This window comes from Mesocricetus auratus, unplaced genomic scaffold, assembly GCF_017639785.1.
Source record: "Mesocricetus auratus isolate SY011 unplaced genomic scaffold, BCM_Maur_2.0 Super-Scaffold_100037, whole genome shotgun sequence".
Classification (NCBI taxonomy): Eukaryota; Metazoa; Chordata; class Mammalia; order Rodentia; family Cricetidae; genus Mesocricetus; species Mesocricetus auratus.
Genome location: NW_024429215.1, coordinates 8,893,644 through 8,919,378, shown reverse-complemented (window position 1 = coordinate 8,919,378; position 25,735 = coordinate 8,893,644). Strand labels below are relative to the sequence as shown.

The 25,735-nt window shown below is 40.0% G+C and overlaps 1 protein-coding gene across 1 annotated transcript; it reads right to left on the bottom strand.

Moving 5' to 3' along the window:
• Nucleotides 1-12,683: 12,683 nt before the first annotated feature.
• Nucleotides 12,684-24,631, bottom strand: LOC106022335 (sulfotransferase 2A1). Its single transcript, XM_013123715.3, has 3 exons — nucleotides 24,555-24,631; nucleotides 14,170-14,353; nucleotides 12,684-13,047 (listed from the first exon to the last, which is right to left on the bottom strand). Exons 1-3 carry the CDS (start codon nucleotides 24,576-24,578, stop codon nucleotides 12,926-12,928), a joined length of 330 nt encoding a protein of 109 aa, XP_012979169.2. The 5' UTR covers nucleotides 24,579-24,631; the 3' UTR covers nucleotides 12,684-12,925.
• Nucleotides 24,632-25,735: the final 1,104 nt, after the last annotated feature.

Genomic DNA, 25,735 nt, shown 5'->3' with positions numbered 1-25,735 from the left:
GGTCACTGCAACATCAGGAATTATATTGAAAGCTTCACAGCTTTAGAATGTTTGAGAACCACTGCACTAAGTTCAATTAGCATTGCCTTAGGTGCTGGGGTTTAGGATAGTTCACTGAAGCACATATAACCATGGGCAACACCTCTCCTTTCCCAAGCAGCCATGAGCTGCAGATAGCTTCTCAGCTAGGGCTAGGGCTTCTGCAGAGCCTCTGCCTTCCATTTTGTGATTTTCACTGGCTTGACTCATGCCAGGTACTGTAAATTGGTGAAAATCCTGTGGCTGGGAAAGTCTTATGACCTAATGGAGAACTCATTACTACTGCTTTGCTTAATGGACATAACAAATCTACCTTCTAAATCAGTGATTCTTAACCTTCTTAATACTGTGACCATTTAATATAGGTCCTCATATTGTGCTGACACCCCGTCACAAAATTATTTTTATTGCCACTTTATAAATGTAATTTTGCTTCTTATATGAATCATGATCTACATTTTCTGATGATCCAAGTTGACGCCTGTAAAAGGGTCATTTGACCCCCAAGGCAGTCGTAATCCACAGATTGAGAAACACTGTTCTAAATTATTAGCATTATTCCTATTTTAGTTAAGCTTTGAAGCACCATCATAGAAGCATCATTTTGCAACAGACTGGTTAATACAGAGACGCACAATTGGTCAACATTTTGACAGTGATTACAAAGAACTCAGTCTCAAATGGAACATCTTTATTACTCATTAACCCAAAACTCACAAACATCACATAAGAGTGGCCAGAGAGAATAGAAGAACTAGATAATGTGGTGTGAAGAAACATGACAGGACCATTATTCTCAAACCCAAAACAGCTCTGAAAGTTTTGCTTTACATGGCACATGTCATAGAAAATGATTTTCATTATGATAGGTATCTTTCTCCATGTGAAAAATTACTCTGTTTGTGTGTGCTTGTGTGTTGTGTGTGTGCTTCACTGATATGTGTAATTAGGCATACTGCATTAAACACCATATTTTAGTGATGGGATTGTCTGTGCATTTAAGGCCATGGCTTCTACTCATTGCATTCCCACAACACCCTATTTCTATTGGTTTTTGTGACCAACAATAACCTCACCAAACATTTCTAAATGGATCTTTGAGTGTAAAAGTCACACATAGTTGAAAAACCACTGTAATCTCCTCAGCCATGGTATTTTGACAGTTTACAGTTGAAGACCATGTATATCCCCTGTGGAGTAGTCATCATAATCCAATCGAAAAGGTGATTGCCTATTCCTACAACCACAATGCCAGTATTATTCCACTGGTGACATCTTGATCAGTCCGTTTCATATCTCCTAGGAAACACAATCACACAGTCAAGGGCTACCATCCTACTTACAAACACTGCTCCCCCACAAACATTACCCATAAATGTTTACCCCAGCCTAGAGAACTTACTCCATATGTGCAGGTTGATTAGATGAGTGCCTGTGAAGATGTGTGGGTGAACATTCTGTGAGAAAAATTGTTCATGACTCTGCCCTGTTGACTTGGATTCTACACTGGGTCTGTAAAGACTAATGTGTAAGAAAGAATGATATTCTGATACATATATATATATATATTATATATATATATATATATATAATATATATATATAGTGTGTGTGTGTGTGTGTTTATGTATGTGTAGGTATGTCCCTGCCTTCTAGGAGAATCATACCTCCTCTTCATACTTAATACATTCCTCTCATTCATTACTAGGGAATGTGACAAAGACAAGTATTCATAGGGGTAAAGAGAGCAATGATTGCCACCAAATTGTAATGATGATATGGTTCATTCCTGAGCCTGACAACCTGGGATCCACAGAGTGTAAAGAGAGGATGAACTCTCCTGCACTGTCTTCTGACCTTCACATGTGCACTGTAGCATGTGCCTGTATAAATATATAAAATTGGTCTATGTAATAAAGAGAACACATTCCTTTTCAGTCCATACTGGACAAACCTATATTTTATAAGGAATCACAGGTTCCACTGCACGACTTGGAAAAGAAAAATAACCCCAATATTTTGCATTATCCCTTGTTGGGAGCTGCAGAGTAACACATCCATAAGATGACACCAGTTTCCGCATTCTGCCAGCCTGACAGCGAGTGCTCTCAGTAAGTAAACAACTCCTTATTAGGAGTAAGGCCACATATCCTTCTAGATCTGCTTGGTGACAACCTATCCTAGCATGCCACCTGGGTGTAGTTGATTGGCTACCGCTGAGTATATTAAGCACTGACTTCCTGGGGTCGGGGCCACTCCCAGTAAGCAAGTTTCCCAAAAAAACTGTGAGAAGAAGATTCCTCGTTGCCGAGTCATTCTTGCTGGTCGAAGGTATTCTCGACAAAGTGGTGGCCCATACGGGGATGTCAGAACTTCTCACAGTCGGGGCGGTACCAGTAAGTTCCTGAGGTAAGCAGGACAATAAGGACCTCAGTAAAGAGGCAATAAGGACCTCAGTAAAGAGGCAATAAGGTCTCTGGTTAGGAGCAATAATGTCTCCGGTTAGGAGCAATAAGGTCTCCTGTTAGGAGCAAGACAGTTCACAGCTAAGGTGAACTGAAAGTAAAAGACCTCGTGTCTGCTTTAGCTTGCAGAGTGAGAGTAAAGTAAATGGACCCCGCTTATGTGGTGATAATTTGGCTAATGCTTAACATTGTAGTGTAGGCTCTTGTCTTTTGGTGCTGTTATCCAACTTGCACACCTTCAGAGTGCACCAACTAAAAGAGTAGACTTTAAAAAGGCATAATGGGGTCGCCACAATCACACCCAATTTTTCTGGTTCTTCAAGAGCTGCTTCTTTCTAAAAATTTAAACTTAAGCAAAGCCACGTTGCAGAGGTTTTTGAGTGAATGCGATGCCATTGCACCCTGGTTCAAAGTTTCAGGGAACCTCTCTATGGCTAGCTGGGATAAGCTGGGAAAAGACCTGGAGTTTGCTTGGAAGGAAGGAACGCTGAAAACATTTCGGCCAGTATGGAGGCTGATACGCACTTGTCTGGAGGATCAAGAGGGGAATAAAAAGTCTATAGAGAAAGGACAGGTTGCCCTCGAGATGCTCCAGGAAGAAAGATCAGAACAATCGGAAGGTGAGGTTAGGAAGAAGAAACAGAAAGGGAAAAAGAAACAAATCTATCCCTCCTTAAGGGAGCTGAGGATAGAATTAGAAGAATCGGGGGGAGATTCAGAAACAGAGGAGGACCTCGCAGAGGATGAGGAGGAAGAGATTGTCGAGCTAATAGGAAAACATTCTTTAAGAATGCCAGAGACGCAGCACCCTAAAATGGTGACTGCAAAGCAAGAGCACCGCCCTACTGTTCCTCCACCCTACTGTTCACCAGAGGAACTACAAGTTCCTGGTTGCAATACTTTCTGCCCGGAAGTGTGACACACTGTTCGTGCCGAGTTTCAGATTACTCAGCCACTGGCTTATCCAGTTTTCCAGGATGGTAACAAAACAGAAATATCATGAGCTGCTTGACTTTAAAATATCCAAAGCCCTGGCAGAGTTGGTACACACCTGTGGGGTGAGGGCAGCCTTTACAATTGCCCAGGTGGAAGCACGTAATCGCTTCTGCATGGCGATTGGATGAATTTGGTAAGAGCTTGTCTATCGCAAGGACAATATTTAGGTTGGAGAGCTTCCCAAATTGAATTTGCCAATGATTAAGGTGCTGCTAACCACGCAGCTGGTAACCCTTCATGGGATGTAGACATGTTACTTGGTCAGGGTTGTTTTGCGAAACAACAAACAGGATATCCTCCTCAAGTGTATGATCAGGTTAACCAAATAGCCATTAGGGATTGGAGGTCTCTGCCCAATAGAGGTGAAGTCAGTGGAAACCTAACAAAGATATTACAAGGCCCTATGGAACCCTTCTCAGATTTTGTGGCTCGAATGGTAGAAGCTGCAGGAAGAGTGTTTGAGGATCCAGATACTGCTATGCCATTTATTAAGCAGTTGGTTTATGAACAGTGCACAAAGGAATGTAAGGCTGCTATAATCCCATATAAAGGTAAAGGCCTTGAAGTCTGGATGAAGGTCTGTAGAGAGTTAGGAGGTGCACTGACCAATGCAGGCCTAGCAGCTTCAGTGATGCAGCTAACTAAGAAAGGAGGAAATGCAGGGGCCTGTTTCAACTGTGGCAAACAAGGACACCTTAAAAGGCAATGCCCTGAAAGAGGAAGTAGTAACAGAGGCAGTGGTCCACCCAGTGGCCTAAGCTGGGGTTGTACCCTAGGTGCAAGAAAGGAAATCATTGGGCTAGTGCCTGTAGATCAGTGAAAGACATTAATGGACAGCCTTTTGCTCAGGATATAGATAAGCTCGTCCAAAAAATGGACAGCAGGGCCCACGACCCCAGGGCCAACAAATATATGGGGCCATGGAGAATCAAACCCAAGAGCAGAACCCTGAAACATGGCCCTATCTTCGACATCCGAGGGACCGAGGAGAGCCACTTCAGGTTCCACGGGGCTGGACTTATGCACCACCATCAGACTCATATTAACACCCAGGATGGGGGTCCAACTTGTAGACAATGACTTTAAAGGACCCCTTGAGCCTGGTACAGTGGGCCTGCTTCTAGGGAGATCATCTGCAACCATAAAAGGGCTACGAGTACATCCAGGAGTGATAGATCCTGATTACACAGGTGTGGTAAAAATTATGGTAGAATCCCCTAAAGAGACTACAGCCATTTCTCCAGGAGACAGGATAGCACAGCTGCTGCTTCTGCCAAGCCTACATGATAAATTTCCAGCTCAAACCAGGGAGAGGGGAGAAGGAGGTTTTGATTCCATTGGGATCAAACCTGACCTTCCTTGCCCTAGATCTCGACCAGTACCCTACTTTAGAATTACTAGTAGATGGTAAGAGAATTCTAGGTTTATTAGATTCTGGAGATGATAAGAGCATCATAGCCACCAAAGATTGGCCTCCTGGCTGGCCTATACTACTCTCCTCCCAAACTTTACAAGGGTTAGGGTATGCTAAGGCCCCTGACATCATTGACCGACAGTTGTCTTGGAGAGATCAGGAGGGGAACTCTGGGACATTTCAGCCTTATAAATTAGAGTTACCTATTTCACTGTGGGGTAGAGACTTACTAAAAAACATGGGTTTGAAGCTCACCCATGAATATTCCGAGACATCTCAAAACATCATGAAAGAAATAGGATACGTCTCAGGTCGGAGTCTCAGAAAACATCTGCAGGGTCGCACTAGTCCCATTATTCCACAGCAAGGACCAAAGAACCTAGGTTTGGGTTTTTCCTAGGGGCCACTGGGGGAGGTATTCCCATTACCTGGAAAACGGAGGAGCCAGTATGGGTTCCCCAGTGGCCACTGTCCTCTGAAAAGCTGGAGGCTGTCAGAACTCTAGTGCAAGAACAGCTAAATTTGGGACATATAAAGCTCTCTGTGTCTCCATGGAATACTCCCATCTTTGTAATTAAGAAAAGTTCTGGCAAGTGGAGATTGCTTCAGGATCTTAGAGCTATTAATCAGCAGACGCACATGGGCCCAGTACAACGTGGCCTTCCACTTTTAACCTCTTTGCCCACAGCCTGGCCTATTATTTCTATAGATATTAAGGATTGTTTCTTTTCTATACCTTTATGTGCCAAAGATTCAAAGCGCTTTGCATTTACATTCCCTTCATGTAATCATGAGCAGCCCAATTTGAGATACGAATGGGTAATGCTGCCTCAGGGAATGGCCAATAGTCCAACTATGTATCAATTGTTTGTTGAGGAGGCTATTGCCCCTTTAAGGGAGGAGTTTCCAAACATTAGATGTATTAATTATATGGATAACATTCTATTGGCTGTTAAGGATGAAGAAATGCTCAACAAGGCATACTTAGAATTGGTGAAATTACTTGAGATAGGTAACTTAGTCATAGCTTCAGAAAATGTACATAAAACAGTTATTAATTATCTAGCGGCTAAGATTTTCGCTCATACAGTTATTCCACAGAAGATAGAGATTAGAAAAGATAATTTGAGAACCCTTAATGATTTTCAAAAGTTGCTAGGAGATATAAATTGGATCAGGTGTTATTTGGAATCACCTAATTATGAGTTAAAACCATTGTATAACATCCTTAATGGGTACTCAGCTTTAGATTCACCTAGGCCGTTAACCAATGAAGCCCGAGAAGCACTAAAGAAAGTAGAGACAGAATTATAAAATGCCAGCCTTAAACGCTAGCGAGAAATCATGGATATTCTTTTGTGTGTGCTTCCAACATTTTCTCAGCCTTCTGCCTTGCTATGGCAAGATGGACCATTGCTATGGATTCATTCCTGATCCTCCCCGGGAAAAACTGTTGAGCATTTTCCAACAGCGATTGCAGAATTAGCACAAAAGGGAATACAACAATGTCTCCAATACTTTGGGAGGATACCGAGTAAGATTATAATCCCATATAGAGCTCAACAAGTTAGGGTCCTTTGTGGGACAGTAGATGAATGGGCCATTCTATGCTGTGGATATTCAGGAGAAATAGATAATCATTATCCAAAGCATCCTTTAATGTCATTTTTTAAGGAACACCTGGTCATTTTTCCTAAGATGACTGTGACTGCTCCTATTCCTGGAGCCGTAAACATTTTCACTGATGGGTCGAAGACAGGCTGCGGGGCTTATATGATAGAACATCAGGATCCAATACAATTTCAGTATCCACCTGGTTCCCCCCAGATTATTGAGTGTAAAATTGTTCTTAAAGTATTTAGAAATTGCCCGTTTTCCTTTAATCTGATTTCGGATTCAGCATATGTTGTGAATGCCTTTAGAGCCCTAGGGGTTGCAGGGTCTATTAAACCAAACAGTACAGTTTGCAAGCTCCTACTGGAGTTGCAGGGGTTGATATGGCATCGCGATCAGAAATTTTTTATACAGCATATTAGGGCTCATACTAACTTTCCAGGACCTTTATCAAAAGGCAATGAAGCTGTAGATTTGTGAACTAGAAGAGAATATGCGTTTTTGCTTCCCCCGCGGAGCAAGCACAGCAATTTTATAAACAATTTCTTGTATCTGCGAAAACTTTACAGCAAAGATTTCAGCTATCCTGAGCAGAAGCTAGACAGATAGTATTGAATTGTCAACAGTGTGTAACTTTCTTGCACCCCCTTGGTGTGGGAGTTAACCCCAGAGGGTTACTACCCTTGAAGATTTGGCAGATGGATGTCACTCATTTTTCTGGGTGTGGGAATCTTAAATACATTCACATGTCCATAGACACATGTTCAGGCATTATTCACGCTACGCCTATGAGTGGAGAAAAGGCTCGCAATGTCATTGGGCATTGCCTTGAGGCGTGGGCTGCCTGGGGTAAACCTCAGCAATTGAAAATAGATAATGGACCGGCCTACACAGCTCAGTCTTTCCAATCATTTTGTAAACAGATGGAGGTTCAATTAAACCACAGCCTACCCTATAACCCCCAAGGACAAGGAATAGTTGAAAGAGCTCATCGCACATTGAAAGAATGTTTATTAAAACAAAAAGGGGAATAGGCCATGGTAGAACACCAAAGGAACAACTATCCTTAGCTCTCTTTACCTTAAATTTTTTAAATATGGATGCTCAAGGTCTGTCTGCTGCAGATAGGCATCAGAATCAGACCCCTGCGGAGAACAGGTATGTCAAATGGAAAGATGTCTTCACGGGACTATGGCATGGACCAGACCTAGTGTTAGCATGGGCGAGAGGTTCTGCTTGTGTTTTTCCCCAGGATCAACAAGATCCAGTGTGGATCCCAGAGAGACTGATGATGCGGTGCAACAAGCAAGTTGAAGCCTCCAATCATGTTCCTGTTGATGATGATGGCCCTGACGTCCCCGCTGCTGATTCAGGCCAATGAAAAAATGTTGTGGCCATAGCAAAAGCATGGCTAATTCCCTTACCTGTTCATTCTATGTCTAAGGTCTTGCCTGTTTTCTTTTCCACTAGTTGTGAATTAGGATTGCCCTGCGTGGATTTAGATCCCAGCAAGGCTATATATAATGCAACCAATGTTTCTCTCCAAGGAGCCTTATGCTTTTCCCTCATAAATAATTCTAATCCATGCATATGGTTGAAAAATGGCTCGGTTGGCAATTGGCTTGATCCCCTGAGTCAGAATCATATTCCTGTTGCAATGCTCAATGAAGCTTTAAGTCAAGTAAGTGCCGGTGCTTCCTCAGGTTTGGTCAATGGCAGTGGAGGTAGTAATGCTACGAACATTACTACCCTACTAATGCTGATGGAGGGGCTCTGACCCTCGAACTCACGATTTGGACTAGGGAATTCCACCGCCCATCAAGTATTACCCTATTGTGCCCCCAATCTAGAGTACCCTCCTCAATGGACGCCCTGCCATAGCCCAGATCATAAGGATAGGCAGATCGTGCCAGGGTTTGAGTTTTCCCCTCTTTTGGGCAAATATTATTATCAGACTAATCAAAAGACAAGTAAGAAAAATACTTGGCCCTGGTTTCAATAGGTACTATCTAATGAATGGGGAGCCTTCACATCCCTAGAGCCCTTAGCTGTTCTTCAAAATTTGTCTGTTTGGCTCCTTAACATCTCTGCTACTAGAGACCCGAGGGGTGTTTTAAGAATGTTACTATAAATAAAATCATGAACAATTTTAATGTTCCTGCCAGTCCAGTGTGCTTAAAAGCACCATTCTTCTTTTTGCTGGCTAATGTCACCAATGCCACAGGAGACGCGATCTTTTGTAATACATCTGAGGCAACCTGCATCACAAGTCAGTGCTGGAATGGTACTTATAATACAGCTGTGGTAATGAGAGTTCCCACATATGTTCCTATCCCAGTCAAAATAGATACTGGGACTTTCCCAATCTCTCACCTGCTCAGAATGAAAAGAGATTTTGGGATAACGGCGGCCCTAGTCATGGCAATAGCTGTGTCCACCGCAATGGCGATGACAGCTGCGGTTGCCATGGTTGTGACATCTCAGACTGCTGAGACAGTTAATGAAATTGTGGAAAAGACGGCCTCCACATTGACCACTTTAAAATCTATTGATGGTCATTTTAAAGCTGGCATCTTGACAGCAAATCAAAGAGTGGATCTTCTGCAAGAATAGGTGGAAGCCTTGGTAATATTGACCAACTTAGCATGTATTCATTCCCTCTCTTCTTTGTGTATTACCTCCAGGGTGGCTGAGAACTTCACAAAAAATAGTAACCTGAGCTGGCAATTGAGTGAATACCTCTGGGGGAATTGGAGTAAGGAGTTCGAGAACCTGATGGATACCCTGACTAGTCAGATCATTTCCCTGAATGCTACGTGCCTGGAGATACCCACTGTCAATGCTGTTTTAAATATGCTTAATCAAGCTTTTAGTTATATTAAGGAATGGGCTGGCGTGGGTGTTATGATTTCCATGATGTTGTTAGCCATTTTTGTCTGCCTGTGGTGTCTATGCAGGATTAGGAAGTCGCAACAATTCCAAGCTGCCATGTTGGTACAGGCCTTTGCTGCGGTGGAAGCAGCACAATCCCCTCAAGCATGGTTATCCATGCTGACAGACAAATAGACATCTGTCTCGCCTTTGCTGATTGAGTGATATGTATCCGATTCAGTCATGCTCAATGACGGACACCTACCCTTCTTGCAAAACGAAAGTGTTCCCTTCAACCTAAGACATGAGCCTGTGAGGGCAACACAGAGACTCTATGACGGGTAAGATAGGGACACTGGGGTTGAACCTAAGACAGAGATGACTGAAATCTAATAACAGATAGATACGGCTACTCCTCTTATATAAAAGCAAAAAAAGGGGAAACTGTTGGGAACTGCAGAGTACCACGCCCATAAGATGACACTGGTTTCTGCATTCTGCCAGCCCTACGGCGAGTGCTCTCAATAAGTAAACAACTCCTTATTAGGAGTAAGGCCACGTACCCTTCTAGATCTGCTTGGTGACAACCTATCCTAGCGTGCCACCTGGGTGTAGTTGATTGGCTATCGCTGAGTGTATTAAGCCCCGACTTCCTGGGGTCGGGGCCACTCCCAGTAAGCAAGTTTCCCAAAAACACTGTGAGAAGAAGATTCCTCGTTGCCAAGTCATTCTTGCTGGTCGAGGGTGGTCTCGATAATCCCTCGATCAAAGAGGCAAGCAAGAAGACATGTGCTCATCTTGTGTGAAACAGCAAAAATTGTCTTGGAAACAATAGCTTTTCCTTCATCATGTTTTTCCTTTATACACTGTGTCATATTGTACAACTGAGTATTTGATTCCAGGGTTGTTCTTTCAATGTGTCATGCTCCCACACTTTCCCTCACCACTTAGTGATATTTAGGTAGAATCATATTCAACAACTCTAAGCGTGTTTTGAAAACCAGAGTGATTCTTTAATGTCTGTCTCATAGTGTTAGAGGTAGAAATTGAAGAGACCCTTATCCTTTTACAGTTATGGAAAAAATTATGTTTGTGACATGTTTATATATGGTGCCATTCTCAATGTAGCTAACATGTATAATTCATTCTGTGACCCTAAAAGACAAAACATCACAGTTCAGAAACTAGCAAGAGTCAAGATAATCACTGGAATCCATATTAAAGGAGTTAGCCTGTGAAATTAGCATTGCAGGTTATTAAGCATACTCACTGTTTACTAGGATCTCAAAATCCAATGATATGAGTATAGAAGATTATTTCAACTGGTTTATGTAGAAAAGAATAATATTCTACTTAACTCTATATATGGCAATAATTATCTTTTTATTAGTGTGAAATAAATGTTAACATAGTAAACAATGCTAGGTTATTACAACAGTGAAGCATTTATTAATATGTATTGCTTTAAAATGCAATGTTTAGATGTAGAATTTTTAAATAATAAAAATTCCATATATATATATATACACATATGTATATATGTATATATATATATATGAGATAATCTCTGTACCTCCAAATTTAAAATCATGAAGTCATATTTTCTGAAAATGTGATCTGAAAAATTATTAGTCTAATTCCAAAGATCAGACCTAAGATTTGAACTTTATTCCTTCTAAGCGTGGCTGGAAAGTTAACTCTGTTGTTGAAAGTGCCCCCTGCTCTTCAGAAGGCCAGATTTCAAACCACAGCACCTACATTGTGTGGCTTAAAACTGCCTGTAACTCCAGCTCTATAGTGTCTGACAGGCTCTACAGGTTTCCACAGAAATGTATATGCAAGCACACACAGACTAACATATACACAGACACACAAATAAGAAAACACTAAAACTTACAATTTTACACATTAACTGTTAATCACTATTTCATTTGTTGTAAGTCACAAAAAAGAAGTCAGTCCTTTCATACAATGTTTTACATTTTAATAATCAAAAGAAGCAGTTCTCAACTTGTGTGTCACAACCTCAAAGGTGAATACATACCATGTATCCTGCTTATCAGTTATTTGCATTACAATTCATAGCAGTAGGAAAATTGCAGTTATCGAAAAACAGCGAAATAATTTTAATGTTGGGGGTCATCAAATCATGAACCGCATTAATCAGTTGCAGTATTATAGAACTCATGAACCACTGAATAATTAGATTATGTTTTCCTTTTAAGAAAGCATTTACTTCAAGGAGATGCGTGTACCAGGTGTGTCACAGGGCATCATATCTCCTGGAACTGTAGTTATAGGAATCAGACTTGAGTCCCCACCTGGAGCAATTAATACTCTTAATGTCTGAGCTTTTTCTCCAGTCCTCATACTATTTTTCAGTATTACAAGTAAAATACTTTCTAGTTCATTTAAGCTTTTGAAATAGAAATATCTGACTTTTCCCAACCCTAATAATTCAACTTCAACTTAACTGATACAATTAAAATAGCACAGATTATTTCTTAACCTAATGGAATCCCTCCTCTTTAATTTTCTATTAAATTGTTGTATGTGTGCACATGAGAAATGTTGCCTTGGAGGACACCAGAGAGCACGAGATACCTTCGATTTGGAGTTAAAGGCAGCTGTGAGGACCTGGTGTGGGTTCAGGCTAAACCACATCTTCTGCAATAGCCATGGTGCTTTCTACTGCTGACCTGCTGCTATAGCCCCACCTATTTTGAGATCTACCTAGAAAAGTGTTGACAACTCATGATCTTCTAACTATAGAGTTAAATCTCAGGCAGACATGTACTTTTCTCTGTCAAACTTTTTCAATATCAGTGAAATTCATCATTATAGTTTTTTTTCAGTGACAATAAATTGATGTTTTAGTATGAATACCTTGCTTGAATTTCAGGTTTGGAATCTAGGTACAGATGTGTCTACTCTAGACTCTATTAAGTTTTTTAAATACTTATTTTGGTATGAATTTTGTTCTTTGGGTCAACTCAAAATTATGGTATTCTTGTCTTCATTTCATTCCTGTGAGACGTTTTTAGGGGTTTATTCAGGTTATAGGTCATTCATCAGGAAAAACTGAGGAATGAACTGAAATGGAGATCATGGAGGCATGATGCTTACTGGCTTGTTTCCTATGTCCTTCTCCATATGGTTTGCTCAGATTGCTTTTTTCATACCTCCCAGACACACTTTCCCTAAGAATGGCACCACCTTCTGTGGGCAGGGCACTCCTACCAACCAATCTGATAGGGCCATTATCTCAATTGAAATTTCCTGATACCAGATGTGTAATTTGCATCCAAATGACAAGACAAAAAAGCACATATAGATTTTTAAGTGTGAGTAGAGAACAACAAGAGTTCTTAAAACTAACAGAGGGACAGTGGTGGTGAATGTCTTTAATTCCAGCACTCAGGAGGCAGAGGTTGGCAGATCTATTGTTTCAAGGCAAGCCTGCCTAATGTGTGAATTACAGGACAGCCAAGGCTACACCAGGAATCCCTGTTTGGGATGGAGGGGAATCAACAGTCTTCCAACCAGGGGAAGAGACTAGGATCCAGGCTTGACATCTTATCCTGATAGACTTTGTCAAAGGCTTCACTTTGAGCCACAGTGAATTGATTCTTCCAGTCCCCACAAATGCCTGTCAAACACAGAAGGAAAGTTCCAGGAAAGTGAACAAAAATCTTCGATGTGCAGCCAAGTCTGTGACAGTCTCACCTGATCATTCTAGTTAATTTCTAGAATAAAATGAGTCATCCTATATTTTTCTATTCCATACCATCTCTCAATTGTCAAAACTACATTATCACAAATGAACAGAACATGAGCCTATTTCAGTGTGACATCTGTGAGCATCAGAAATGTCATATGGAAGATTCTAGTCTTGAAACTTTGAAGGAAAACTGAGGATGTTCTCAAAACTGAACTTCCATCACACCACCCACCAATGAAAAAAATAACAACCACATGATAGAGTACCAGTTCATAGAATTGGCAACCAAAGTATTCATCTTTAAACTATTCTTCCAACAAAGGTTGTATTAAAGTTAAGGGAATATATACACAATGCTATGATGAGAAAATAAAATCTCCCTAGAGAAATGGATGTGTTCTACCTCACTTTTCTCCATATGAGATGTTTTTAAGCCATTTCCACTGAAATACATAGATAGTCCTCTGTCACAAACACTTCCTACTACTTCAGTCAATATCAGCCATCAAGCACCATCAGCCTGGATACCTGAACATCAGCAAAATATTTTCTGTACCTGCAAGTGTTTTTTTTTATTTAATGAATGTTGTATAATATGACTTTTGTCACTCAGAATCCATCCAAATCGCTACATGTGTCAATAGATTTATTACTGACAAATGTCATTCTATCTATCATGGATGTTTGGGTGTGTCAACTGTTATAGCCCCCCAAAACCCTTTGAATTGGAAAGACTTGTTACTGTGACTCTATCTGAGGTTTCTTACAGACTTGTACAACGTCACTGAGACAGGAATGGTCTAAGTGTGTAGGCAGGACTCATCCATTACAAGGACAGAGCCACAAGGCAGAGGTACCTCTCTTTCCTCCTCTGTTTAACCATGGTTCTAAGGATGTCAATAATGGATTTGTGGGCAGACTCTACTGAAAGAAAATGATGGGACTTGATGCTGGCTTCCAAGCACATCTACTTGATGCCTCATGCTGTATGAAAACATTGAAAACCTATTCATTCCTACAACACAAACTTGATGCTCTATCTTGTCTCACCCTTTCTCATCAATGGCAAAGTGAAGTCAGTCTCATCTTCTGGATTCTTTACCGTCACATTGTTGCACATTGTATTATCCTTCATGACTGAAAAGGATACATTTTTAACAGTAGATCCAAGTTGTTCTGAATTCAGTTGTTTGCCCAAAAATCGACACACTTTTTGTATGTTCCCTCTGAGGTCCTGTGGGTGGAAAGTGGGTGATCATGGGAGTAGAGACTAGCAATGATGCTGACAGAGCCCTTGAGTTCTCATCAAGATGTATATTCCCCTGGTGTTTGAGATAATATTGCATTTCAAACATCCTATATTATGTATTTTACATATAATACATACTAATATATGAATATATAATATATTTATAAATTTATAGTATATATTTATGTTTATTAATTATATTTGATGATGCATGTACTATAGAATGTGTTATGTAGTATGATGTAAAATAGAATTTTATGGTAAATTTATCCTACATAGTGTTTATTATAAATATGGATATGAAGCATGAACATGCAGTACCATCTGAGACAGGAAAATGTCAATGGATCCCTTTGGGTTACAATGAGAGGTGGCTGAGTGGCATGAATTGGGTGCAAGTGATCAAACCCAGGTCCTCTGAGAAGACAGCGTGTACAGTTAACCACATTACCCTTCCTCCAGCCTCCACTTCACCCGCTTTCGTACTCTGTCATACAATGTAAAAGGATAAAGTAGTTGTGCAAAGAAAACTTATTTCTTCATCAATTCTGTCTGCCAGCCCTAGATTGGGATTGGAGAAAATGGTTAGTGTGTGTGTGTGTGTGTGTGTGTGTGTGTGTGTGTGTTTGTAGGTATCCAAAGATGCCAAAAGAGGGTATAAGATTTCCCTGAAGCTATTGTTACAGGCAGTTGTCAACTAAGTGACTTGGGTTTGGGAACCAAAATCAGGTCCTCTAGAAGAGCAGTAAATTCTCTGACCTGCTGAGCTAACTTCAAGTCCATGTATTTTTCTTTTCAAAACATAAATTAACTGTACAAAATGTAAGATTTCTGCATGTCATATATATATATATATCATTGTACTGAGCTCATATTCACTTCATTACCCATCATTCTTTTTATGAATCTCATCCCTTCCTAGGATTCCTTCCCCTCAACTGAGTTGTCCATCTTAGAATTTGCCCTGTGTGCCCAGCACACTGCTAATCTAAATTTCATATAAGAATACATGTAATATTTTCTATTTCTCCCCATGATGATCATCATTATCCTTCAATGCCTACTTTGTATTAGCAAATTTTATTGGAAAAAGCAAGGCTCATGAATCTACAAAATGTGAACTGTGTTGAAATTTGGAGGTGGTAAACAAATAAGCAATTTCTAAAAACACTGTATACCACAAAATAATCAGAATCTCAGCTGCCTCTGGATTACATCAGCTAATAGAAATGTATTCTATTACATTTGAAAAAGGGAAAGAGTTATATGAAAAACCACTACTCTATGGGGCATTGTAATTGCTGCATACAATATGTAATTTACAATGGTGAGGTGCAGGTTGGCCAGTCCTTAGTTCTGAATTGGGACTTGAGCCTGGTACATTCTCTGAAAGTCTATATGAAAGGTCCTTTTCCTAAATTTTGAGTCCAGTAGTCCCTTTGAATGTCTATTGACCCCAGTTTGAAGGTATCAAGGTGACTGTCTTAAAGGTGTTGATGTGGTCAGGTTGTCAGGATTGGATCCACTGTGGTAAATTCCATGCACTAACAACATTGAGCTTGAAACCAGAGCATGTGCCAGGCTAGCAAACTGAAGAAGAGCCACCAGATTCTTACACAACAACTAAAGGAACATTTAGATGAAGCACATGAATTTAATAAGACATGACTAAAACTTATCAACTACACATTGCCATTGGCCATGCCAGAGGAGCAGAGTTGCAATTGAAGGTCCAGGCAATACTCTGATGGGCCAGTCTTCTTTAGGCAAGGTCACAGGACTGCAGAACCTGGAATGTCTTTTGTTTCTGATGTGCCTTAAATGTTTGCTACAGCTCTCTTTCTCTGGTATCTAGGAAGGTGAGAGTGGATGTGGGGAGATCTCCATTGCCTGTAATATAGTGTGTTAATCTCTTGGAAACATTCCATTCTCCTGGACATTTTAAACTGTGAATTGTCAAGAAAATTACACCTCCCTGTGCTGTACTGTCTAATTTAATAATTGTAATGATAGTAAATCCAGAGTTTGGGTGAATAAAAATAAATACAAGGATACTTCTCAAAGCCATGATCTGTGAGTTTTGCCTAATGAGCTGCATGGATTGTAGTTCAGGTTAAGGACATTAACTGAGTCCTAGTATCCCAACTAGTTTAAATTCTTTTAATCTTAATGTTGGGAGATGTGTTCACAGATCTCACAGTGCATCACAGTTGAAACATACCTTTGAAAATAAGAAAGTTAGGCTAAAATTTTAGAAAGGCACATAGTTAAATGTGAAGCATTTAAGGTCAGAGAATAAGGAAAAAAAGTAGCCCCAATTACAATTATTACTGGCTGACAGACTCTCCTTGCTAGGTATGGCTGATGAACAAAGGTGATGATTAATTCCTTATACCCACTTATACCCATCTTTTCACTCAATCTCAGATATATATATATGTATATATGTGTGTGCGTGCATGCGTGCGTGTGTGCGTGTGTGCGTGTGTGTGTGTGTGTGTGTGTGTGTGTGTGTAACCTAAAGGTATAAAGTAGAAGTAGTTGACTATATTTCATTTAAGGTTTCTTATTCTTGCAAGATATCTTATAAGATTAATGCTGTGTCCCAAGCTTCAGGTGAGCTTGGGTCTCCCTGGGAACACTCACCATCCCCCACCCATAACCCATCCCCTCAATCTTTCAGGGACCCACTCCTGGCATACAGAGGACCCGCCCACACAGGAAAAGCATCAGCTCTTCCAGTCCCCAACCTCCAGAGACCCCAGATTCAGGTGAGTTTGAGTCCCCCTGGGACCACCCTACCCCTGCATATCACCCAACCCCTCAATCTTCTGGGGGTTGCTTCTGGCATCTAGAGGACCCACCCACACAGGAAAGGCATCAGTCCTTCCAAACCCCAACCTCCAGAGACCCCAGCTTAAGGTGAGCCTGGGTCTCCCTGATGATACCCCCAACCCTGTCCATCACCCATCCCCTCAATCTTCTGGGCCCTGCTCCTGGCATCCAGAGAACCCACCCACACAACGAAGGTATCAGTCCTTCCAGACCCCAACTTCCAGCGTCCCCAGCTTCAGGTTAGCGTGGGTCTACCTGGGGCCACTCCAATCCCCTGGCCAATACCCATCCCCTCAATCTTCCAGGAGCCTACTCCTGGCATCCAGAGGGCCTGCCCACACAGGAAAGGCATCAGTCCTTTCAGATCCCACACTCTGATGTCCCCAGTTTCAGACCCCACTTTCCAGCATCCACAGCTTCAGCGTCAGGAAAGAAGGAGACCAGTGGAGATAGAAAGACCCCAACTGCACACACTGGAAGAAGAGATGGGAAGAATACGAAATAAGATCTCACTCAGTGATACAAAAAACAATATGACTCCACCAGTATCTAGAGACGAGCAAGACCTGAAAAGCACTACATAGATGAAGCAGAAGAGGCAGGTCTTAAAAGTTATTTTTGAAGATGATAGAGACCCTCAAAGAGGAAACAAGGAAATCCCTTAAACAAATAGAAGAAAAAAACAAACAAAAATACATGAAATGGGGGAAAAGGCGAACCAAATAACTCAAGAAATAAACGAATCTCTCAAAGAATCTAAAGAGTACCAAGAAAAAAAAAGAAACAACCAAATGAAGGAAACAACTCAAACAGTTGAAGGATTAAAAGCTGAAATGGAAACAATGAAGAAAACACAGAATGAAAGGATGCAGGAAATAGAAAAGCTAGGTAAACAATAAAGAACTACAGATGCAAGTATCACCAATTGAATACAAGAGATAGAAGAGAGAATCCCAGGTGTTGAAGACTCATTAGAGGATATACAGTCATCAACCAAAGAAAATCTTAAAACCAACAAATCCCTAATGCAAAATATCCAGGAAATATGGGACACCATGAAGAAGCCGAACCTGAGAATAATAGGTATAGAAGAAGGCAAAGAAATACAGCTCAAGGTTACAGAAAACATATTCAACAAAAACATAGAAGAAAACTTCCCTAACCTAAAGAAGGATATGGCTATGAAAATACAGGAATCTTACAGAACACCAAATAGGCTGGACCAGAAAATAAGTCACATTTCCACATAATAATCAAAACATCAAACCTACAGAATAAAGAGAAAATATTAAGAGCAGCTAAAGAAAAAGGCCAAGTAACATATAAAGGCAGACCTATCAGAATTACACCTGACTTCTCAATGAAAACCATGAAAGCCAGAAGACCCTGGACAGATGTCCTACAAACTCTGAGTAAACAAGTCTTGTAGCCCAAACTAATATATGCAGCAAAGCTTTCAATTACCGGAGAAAACAAAATATTCCATGTCAATTACAGATTTAAACAATACGTATCCAAGAATCATCAATCAATGGTCATTAATATCCCTCAATGTCAACAGTCTCCACATGCCTATAAAAAGACACAAACTAGCAGAATGGATACAAAAACAGAACCCATCCTTCTGCTGCATACAAGAAACACATCTGAATGTCAAAGACAGACATTACCTCAGAGTAAAGGGTTCGAAAAAGAATTTCCAATCAACCAGAACAAAGAAACAAGCGGGTGTAGCAATCCTAATATCTAAAAAACTAGATTTCAAATTAAAATCAATCAAAAGAGGTCAAGAAGGACATTACATATTCATCAAAGGAAAAGTCCATCAAGATGAAGTCTCAGTTTTGAACATCTATGCCCCAAATACAAAGGCACACACATTTGTGAAAGAAACATTACTAAAGTTCAAATAACACATAAAGTCTCACACACTAGTACTGGGAGATTTCGACACTCCACTCTCACTGCTAGACAGGAACTCCAGACAGAAACTGAACAAAATAAACAAAAGAACTAATAGAAGTCTGTTAAACTAGGTTTAACAGACATCTATAAAACATTCACCCAAACACAAAGGGACATTCCTTCTTCTCAGCGCCACATGGGGCTTTCTCTAAAATTGACCACATAAGAGGAAACATAGCAAAAATCCACAGATACAAAAAATTGGAATAACCCCCTATATCTTATCAGACCACCATGCATTAAAATTTGAATTCAACAATAAAACAAATCGCAGAAACCCTACGAACACATGAAAATTGAACAATGAAAAAATGAACCATCCCTGGGTAAAGGAAGAAAGAAAAAACTTAAAGACTTCCTGGAATACAATGAGAATGAATACACAACATAACCAAACTTATGGGACACTCTGAAAACAGTGCTAAGAGGGAAGTTCACAGCATTAAGTGCCCACATGAAGAAACTGGAGAACAGTCACACTAGAGAATTAATAGCACTACTGAATGCTCTAAAACAAAAAGAATCAATGAAACAAAGAGTTGGTTCTTTGAGAAAATCAACAAAATCGACAAATCGCTGTCCAAACTAACCAAAAGACAGAGAGTGATCATGCTAATTAACAAAATCAGAAATGAAAAGGGGGACATATCAATGGACACTGAGGAAATCCAGAGAATCATCGGGGCATACTTTGAAAATCTGTACTCCACAAAATCAAAAATTTAAAGGAAATGGACAATTTCCTAGATAGATATCACTTGCCAAAATTAAATCAAGAACAGATAAAAAATCTAAACAGACCTATAACCCTTAATAAAATAGAAGCAATCTTCAAAAGTCTCCCAACAAAAAAAAAGGCCAGGTCCAGATGAATTCTGTGCAGAATCCTACCAGAAATTCAAAAAAGAGCTAATTCCAATTTCCAATACTCCTTAAAGTATTCCACACAACAGAAGTGGGAGACTCACTGCCAAATTCTTTTTATGAGGCTACACTTACTTTGGTACCCAGCCCACATAAAAACACAACTAAGAAAGAGAAATATAGACCAATTTCCCTGACGAACATCGATGCAAAAATACTCAAGAAAATATGAGAAAATCGGATTCAAGAACACATCAGTAAGTTCATCCACCATGATCGACTAGGCTTCATCCCAGGAATACAGGGATGGTTCAACATTAGAAAATCTAAATCTATCAGTGTAATCTGCCATATAAACACACTTTGAAAGAAAAACCACAGGAACATCTCATTAGATACCAAAAAAGCCTTTGACAAAATCCAGCACCCCTTCATGATAAAAGTCCTAGAGAGATCAGGGATAACAGGACCATACCTGAACATAAGAAAAGCAATATACAGTAAACAAACAGCTAACATCAAACTAAATAGAGAGAAACTCAACACAAATCCTCTAAAATCAGGAACAAGACAAGGCTGTCCACTCTCTCCATATCTCTTCAATATTGAACTTGAAGTTCTATCTAGAGCAATAAGACAACAAAAGGAGATCAAGGGGATACAAATAGGAAAAGAAGAAGTCAAGCTTTCACAATTTGCAGATGGTATGTTAGTCTACATAAGTGACCTGAAAAACTCCGAAAGGGAACTCCTAGAGCTGATAAACACCTTCAGCAAAGTTGCAGGATATAAGGTTAACTAAAAAATCAGTGGCCCTATTATTTACAGATGATAAAGTGCAGAGAAAGAAATCAGAGAAACATAACCCTTTACATAGCCATAAACAGCATCAAATATCTGGGGATAATATTAACCACAGAAGTGAAAGACCTGTATATGTAGAACTTGAGTCTCTAAAGAAAGAAATCAAAGGGGATACCAGAAAATGGAAAGATCTCCATGCTCCTGGATTGGTAGGATCAACATAATAAAAATGGCAATCTTGACAATACCAGTCTGCAGACTCAATGCAATCCCTACAAAAACTCCAGAACAATTCTTTACACATCTTGAAAGAACAATAATCAAATTTATATGGAAAAACAAAAGACCCAGAATAGCCAAAAAACCCTATACAATAAAGGAACTTCAGGGCATCACCATACCTGACTTCAAGCTCTATTATAGAGCTATAGTCCTGAAAACAGCTTGGTGTTGGCACAAAAATAAACAGACCAATGGAACTGAATTGAAAACGCTGATTTTAACCCACACACCTATGAACACTTGATTTTTGACAAAGAAGCTAAAATTATACAATGGAAAGAAGAAATCATTTTCAACAAATGGTGCTGGCATTCCTAGGTATTGGCATGAAGAAGATTGCAGATAGATCCATGTCTATCACCTTTCACAAAACTTAAGTTCAAATGGAACAAAGAGCTCAACAAAAATCCAACCACACTGAAGCTCCTAAAAGAGAAAGTGGGAGATACTCTTCAACTAGTAGGTACTGGATACCACTTCCTGAACATAACACCAGTAGCACAGACTGAGATCGACAATTAAAAATGGGACCTCCTGAAACTAAGAAGCTTCTGTAAGACAAAGTGTACAGTCCACAAGACAAAAAGACAGTCCGCAGAATGGGAAAAGATATTCACTAACCCCACACCTAACAGAGGGATGATCTCCAAAGTTTACAAAGAAGTCAAGAAGCAAGTCTCCAAAACACCAAAGGATCCAATAAAATGTGGGGTACACAACTAAATAGCGAATTCTCAATAGGGGAGTCTAAAATGGCTGAGAGACACTTGAGAAAGTGCACAACATCCTTAGCCATCAGGGAAATGCAACTCAAAACAACATTGAGATACCATCTTCCTCCTGTCAGAATAGATAAAATCAAAAACACAGAAGACAATTTATGCTGGAGAGGATGTGGAGAGAGAGGAACATTCCTCCACTCCTGGTGGGAGTGCCAACTCGTACAGCCACTTTGGAAATCAGTATGGAGATTCCTCATGAAAATGGGAATGAGGCTACCACAACATCCAGCAAATCCACTCTTAGGAGTATTTCCAGAAGATGCAAATTCATACAATAAAGATGTCAGCTCCACTATGTTCATTCTAGCATTATTTATAATAGCCAGAACCTGGAAGCAACCTAGATGCCCCTCGACTGAAGAATGGATAGAGAAAATGTGGTACATTTACACAATGGACTACTACTCAGCAGAAAAAACAATGGAATCTTGAAATTCGCAGGTAAATGGATGGCAGTAGAAGAAACCATATTGAGTGAGGGAGGTAACCCAGTCACAAAAAGACAAACATGGTATGTACTCACTCATATCTGGATTTTAGACATGGATCAGGATAGTGCCAGTCTGCACTTCCACTGACAGAGAGTCTGGGAAACAGGAAAAAACCTAAGGGAGATATGCATGGTACCCCAAAGAAGAGGAATAAGGCAAGACATTCTGAACAGATTGGGAACACGGCAATGGGTGGGGGTAGGAGCTAGGAAGAAGAGAGGGGGAGAAGAGGATTAGAGAGTAGGTCATGGGGGAACAGGAAGGTTGAATGGGGGGTAGGATAGTGGGAGAACAGGATGAGAAATACCATCAAAAGGGAGTCATAGGTTACAAAACAAATGTAGCACCAATGAGACCTCTAGAGATTGAAAGGGATGACACCAACTGGAAAGCTAAGCAGTAGTGGAGTGACCACCTTAAATGCTTATTCCTGATAACGAACTTGACGTCTACACTATATGCATTCCTAGAACCTTCATCCATTAACTGACGGAAGCAGAGGCATGCACCCATAGTTAAACATCGAACTGAACCCATGGAACCCAGTGACAGAGAGGAGCCATGAGCAAATTGGCAAAAAAAAATGTGCTGGCAGAACCAGCAGAGACAACTGATCTGAACAAGGGAAACTCTTGGACACCAGGCTGACAACTGGGATGCCAGCATGGGACTGATCCAAACTCCCTGAATGTGAGAGTCAGTGAGGAGGCCTGGGTAACCTATGGGGCCATGGTCAGTAGATCTGTGTTTATCCCTGGCATACAAATGGACTTTGTGTGACCATAACACAAAGAGGGATGCTCTTTCAGCCTGGACTCTTAAGGGAGTGCCTGGCCCCTGCCCTGAATGAAATGGCAACCTCTGGAAATCCCCTATGTGGAAGGATTTAAGGATGGGGTGGGTGGCTGGCAGGATGGTGGGGGGACTGTGGGAGGAGGGCAGGGAGAGGGAACTGTGATTGACATGTGAAGCAAGTTATTTAAAATTAAAGTAATAAAAAGAAAAAAGAAAGAAAAAACAGATTAACTTTCACAATAAGTAAATAAAGACATTTGCTCTTTATAACTGCAAGATGCAGCATGCCAGTAAAAAACTTGACAAGAAAACCTTGCTTGCAAAATTGTTAATCTGTTTCAAGTTGCTTGGCTATGAATTTATGTGAGTTGTTGGAATAACTTCTTTTTCACCAATCATAAAATGCTTAATCATATGAGGGAGATATAGAACCTCCTTTTTTACCTATATTCATTCCCTTGATAAATGGAATGCAAATATTTTGACCAATGTATTTCCAGGAAGATGCTATTGTGGTATAAAAGCTATGAAAAAACTTTAGATACCAGATGAGAATAAGGAGAGAAAATAAAGAAAGAGGAGAATAACGAAGGAAACCATCAAGAGAGTTTGTGAGTTCCTTTTTCCCTAAACCTCCTCAGATAGAAGAGGTCATTTATGCTTTCTAGCTCCATGGATTCCGGTCAAAGCCCTGTATTTCTGGAGGTTGAACACTAGACAGCAGTAAAACATCCCATGACATTCACTCCTCTAGACTTTTGGCATTTTATTGTGCTGGTTGAAAGCTACTCTTTTTGTAGTTTTAGGAAAACAGTGATTCACAGGATGGGTTTAAACTTGTTGAGGTTATGTAGACAATAAACGGTTATGTTTTACACACCCTCTTTGTTTCAGATTGATTTTCTGTTTCCATGATAAAATCATGAAGAATAACAACCTAGAGGAGGAGTCATGAATCCAACTATGTGTTTTGAGCATCATTAAGAGAATCCAGGGAATCATGTTGAGGCAGGACCTGAAGCAGAGACCACCAAGGAATGCTGCTTACTAACTTACTCCCTCTGGCTTGCTCAGCTAACTTTTTTAAACAACCCAAGCTCACCTGCCTATGTATCTAGTGCCCAGAGAGGCTCAGCTCCCCTACATTAATCATTTATTATTAATCAAGAAAATGCTCCAACAGACATCCAGTATAGGCATTTTCTCCATTAATAGTCTCTTTTCCAGGTGTGTCAAGTTGACAACAGATTCTCACTATGACTGTTTCCTGATTGATGCCTTACTTGATTGTTTACCCCTAGAGATCTAGAAAGGAAAGAAGCAAATGCAGATAGGAGAATGGTAGTAAGCCCAGGAAAGGTAAATTACCCTTTGTAGCTCCTCATAGGACATTAAAAGGAAATTCTCTGTGTTTCTTCTTGTTAACCATCCAAGGATGTGATCAAACCAAGATCCGTAAGTCACTGTGGAGATAGGGGAGAAAAAGGAAGTGACTACTGAACTTACTACCTCATGAATATTTATTCTTATCCCAATATAAGATACTATTTACTTTGAGGAAGGTAATGGATGTCAAGTTGATACATCTAAATACAATTATGACATTGTATAAGATATCTCATTTTTTGTTTCTTTAGAGGAAAAAACTATATACCATTACTACCAACAGTTTTAAAACATTTTAAACCTCATTTCATGTGTATGAATGTTTGCTGGCATGTATTTATATATGTATGTATGCATGTATGTATGTATGTATGTATGTATGTATGCATGTATGTATGTATGTATGTATGCATGCATGCATGTATGTATGTATGTATGTGCACCACATGGGTGCAGTGTTTGCACAGACATGAAAAGGGCTTAGAATCTATTGGAATTGAATGTGAGGATATAATTAGGATGTAATAATATCACTAAACCCAAGATAAATGATGAATGTGTGTTTATTGGGAAGCAATTACACAGAAAAATACAAAGAATTCTGGAGCATTTCCCTGCTCTTCCTACCAGATCCGCTGAACCAACAGATAGAGAACATAAAGGAAAGCCATGCCTCAAGCCCCTCTCTTTCTAATTCCCTCTACCTGAACCCACACCCAAAGGGGTGTGGCCTCCATTACAGGTCCACAAACCAGATGCTTACAATTCCCCTTTTAGTCTGAAGACGAATGTTTTAACCTGATGCAAAAACTATATACAATGATAACAAATGTGAAATACACTCCAGGAAAAGGAAAGGTAAACATACACTAATTGAAACCTACTATCAGTGAGAACAATGTATGTATACACACACACACACACACACACACACACACACACACACACACACATATATATATATATATATATATATATATATATATATATATATGTCCAGTATACATATCCAGTATCCAGTATCAGGGTAAAGGCATAAAGGCATGAGAGAGATTACTCTGAAAGAAATCTGGAAAGTTAAATCTTGTCTATCTAAGATAAGATAGGATGCCACTGTGATTGTCTAATCTTCAACTTCATCAAAGATGTGAGAACAAAAATAA

Bases quoted from the DNA above. Each gene is read 5' to 3' on its own strand.
- LOC106022335 (XM_013123715.3), bottom strand. From the start codon at position 24,578: ATGTCCTATGAGGAGCTACAAAGG. The intron at 14,354-24,554 runs GTAATTTACCTT...TTCCACCCACAG, and splicing joins CCTATGAGGAGCTACAAAGG to GACCTCAGAGGGAACATACA. The intron at 13,048-14,169 runs GTGAGACAAGAT...TGTGTTTGACAG, and splicing joins TTTGCCATTGATGAGAAAGG to GCATTTGTGGGGACTGGAAG.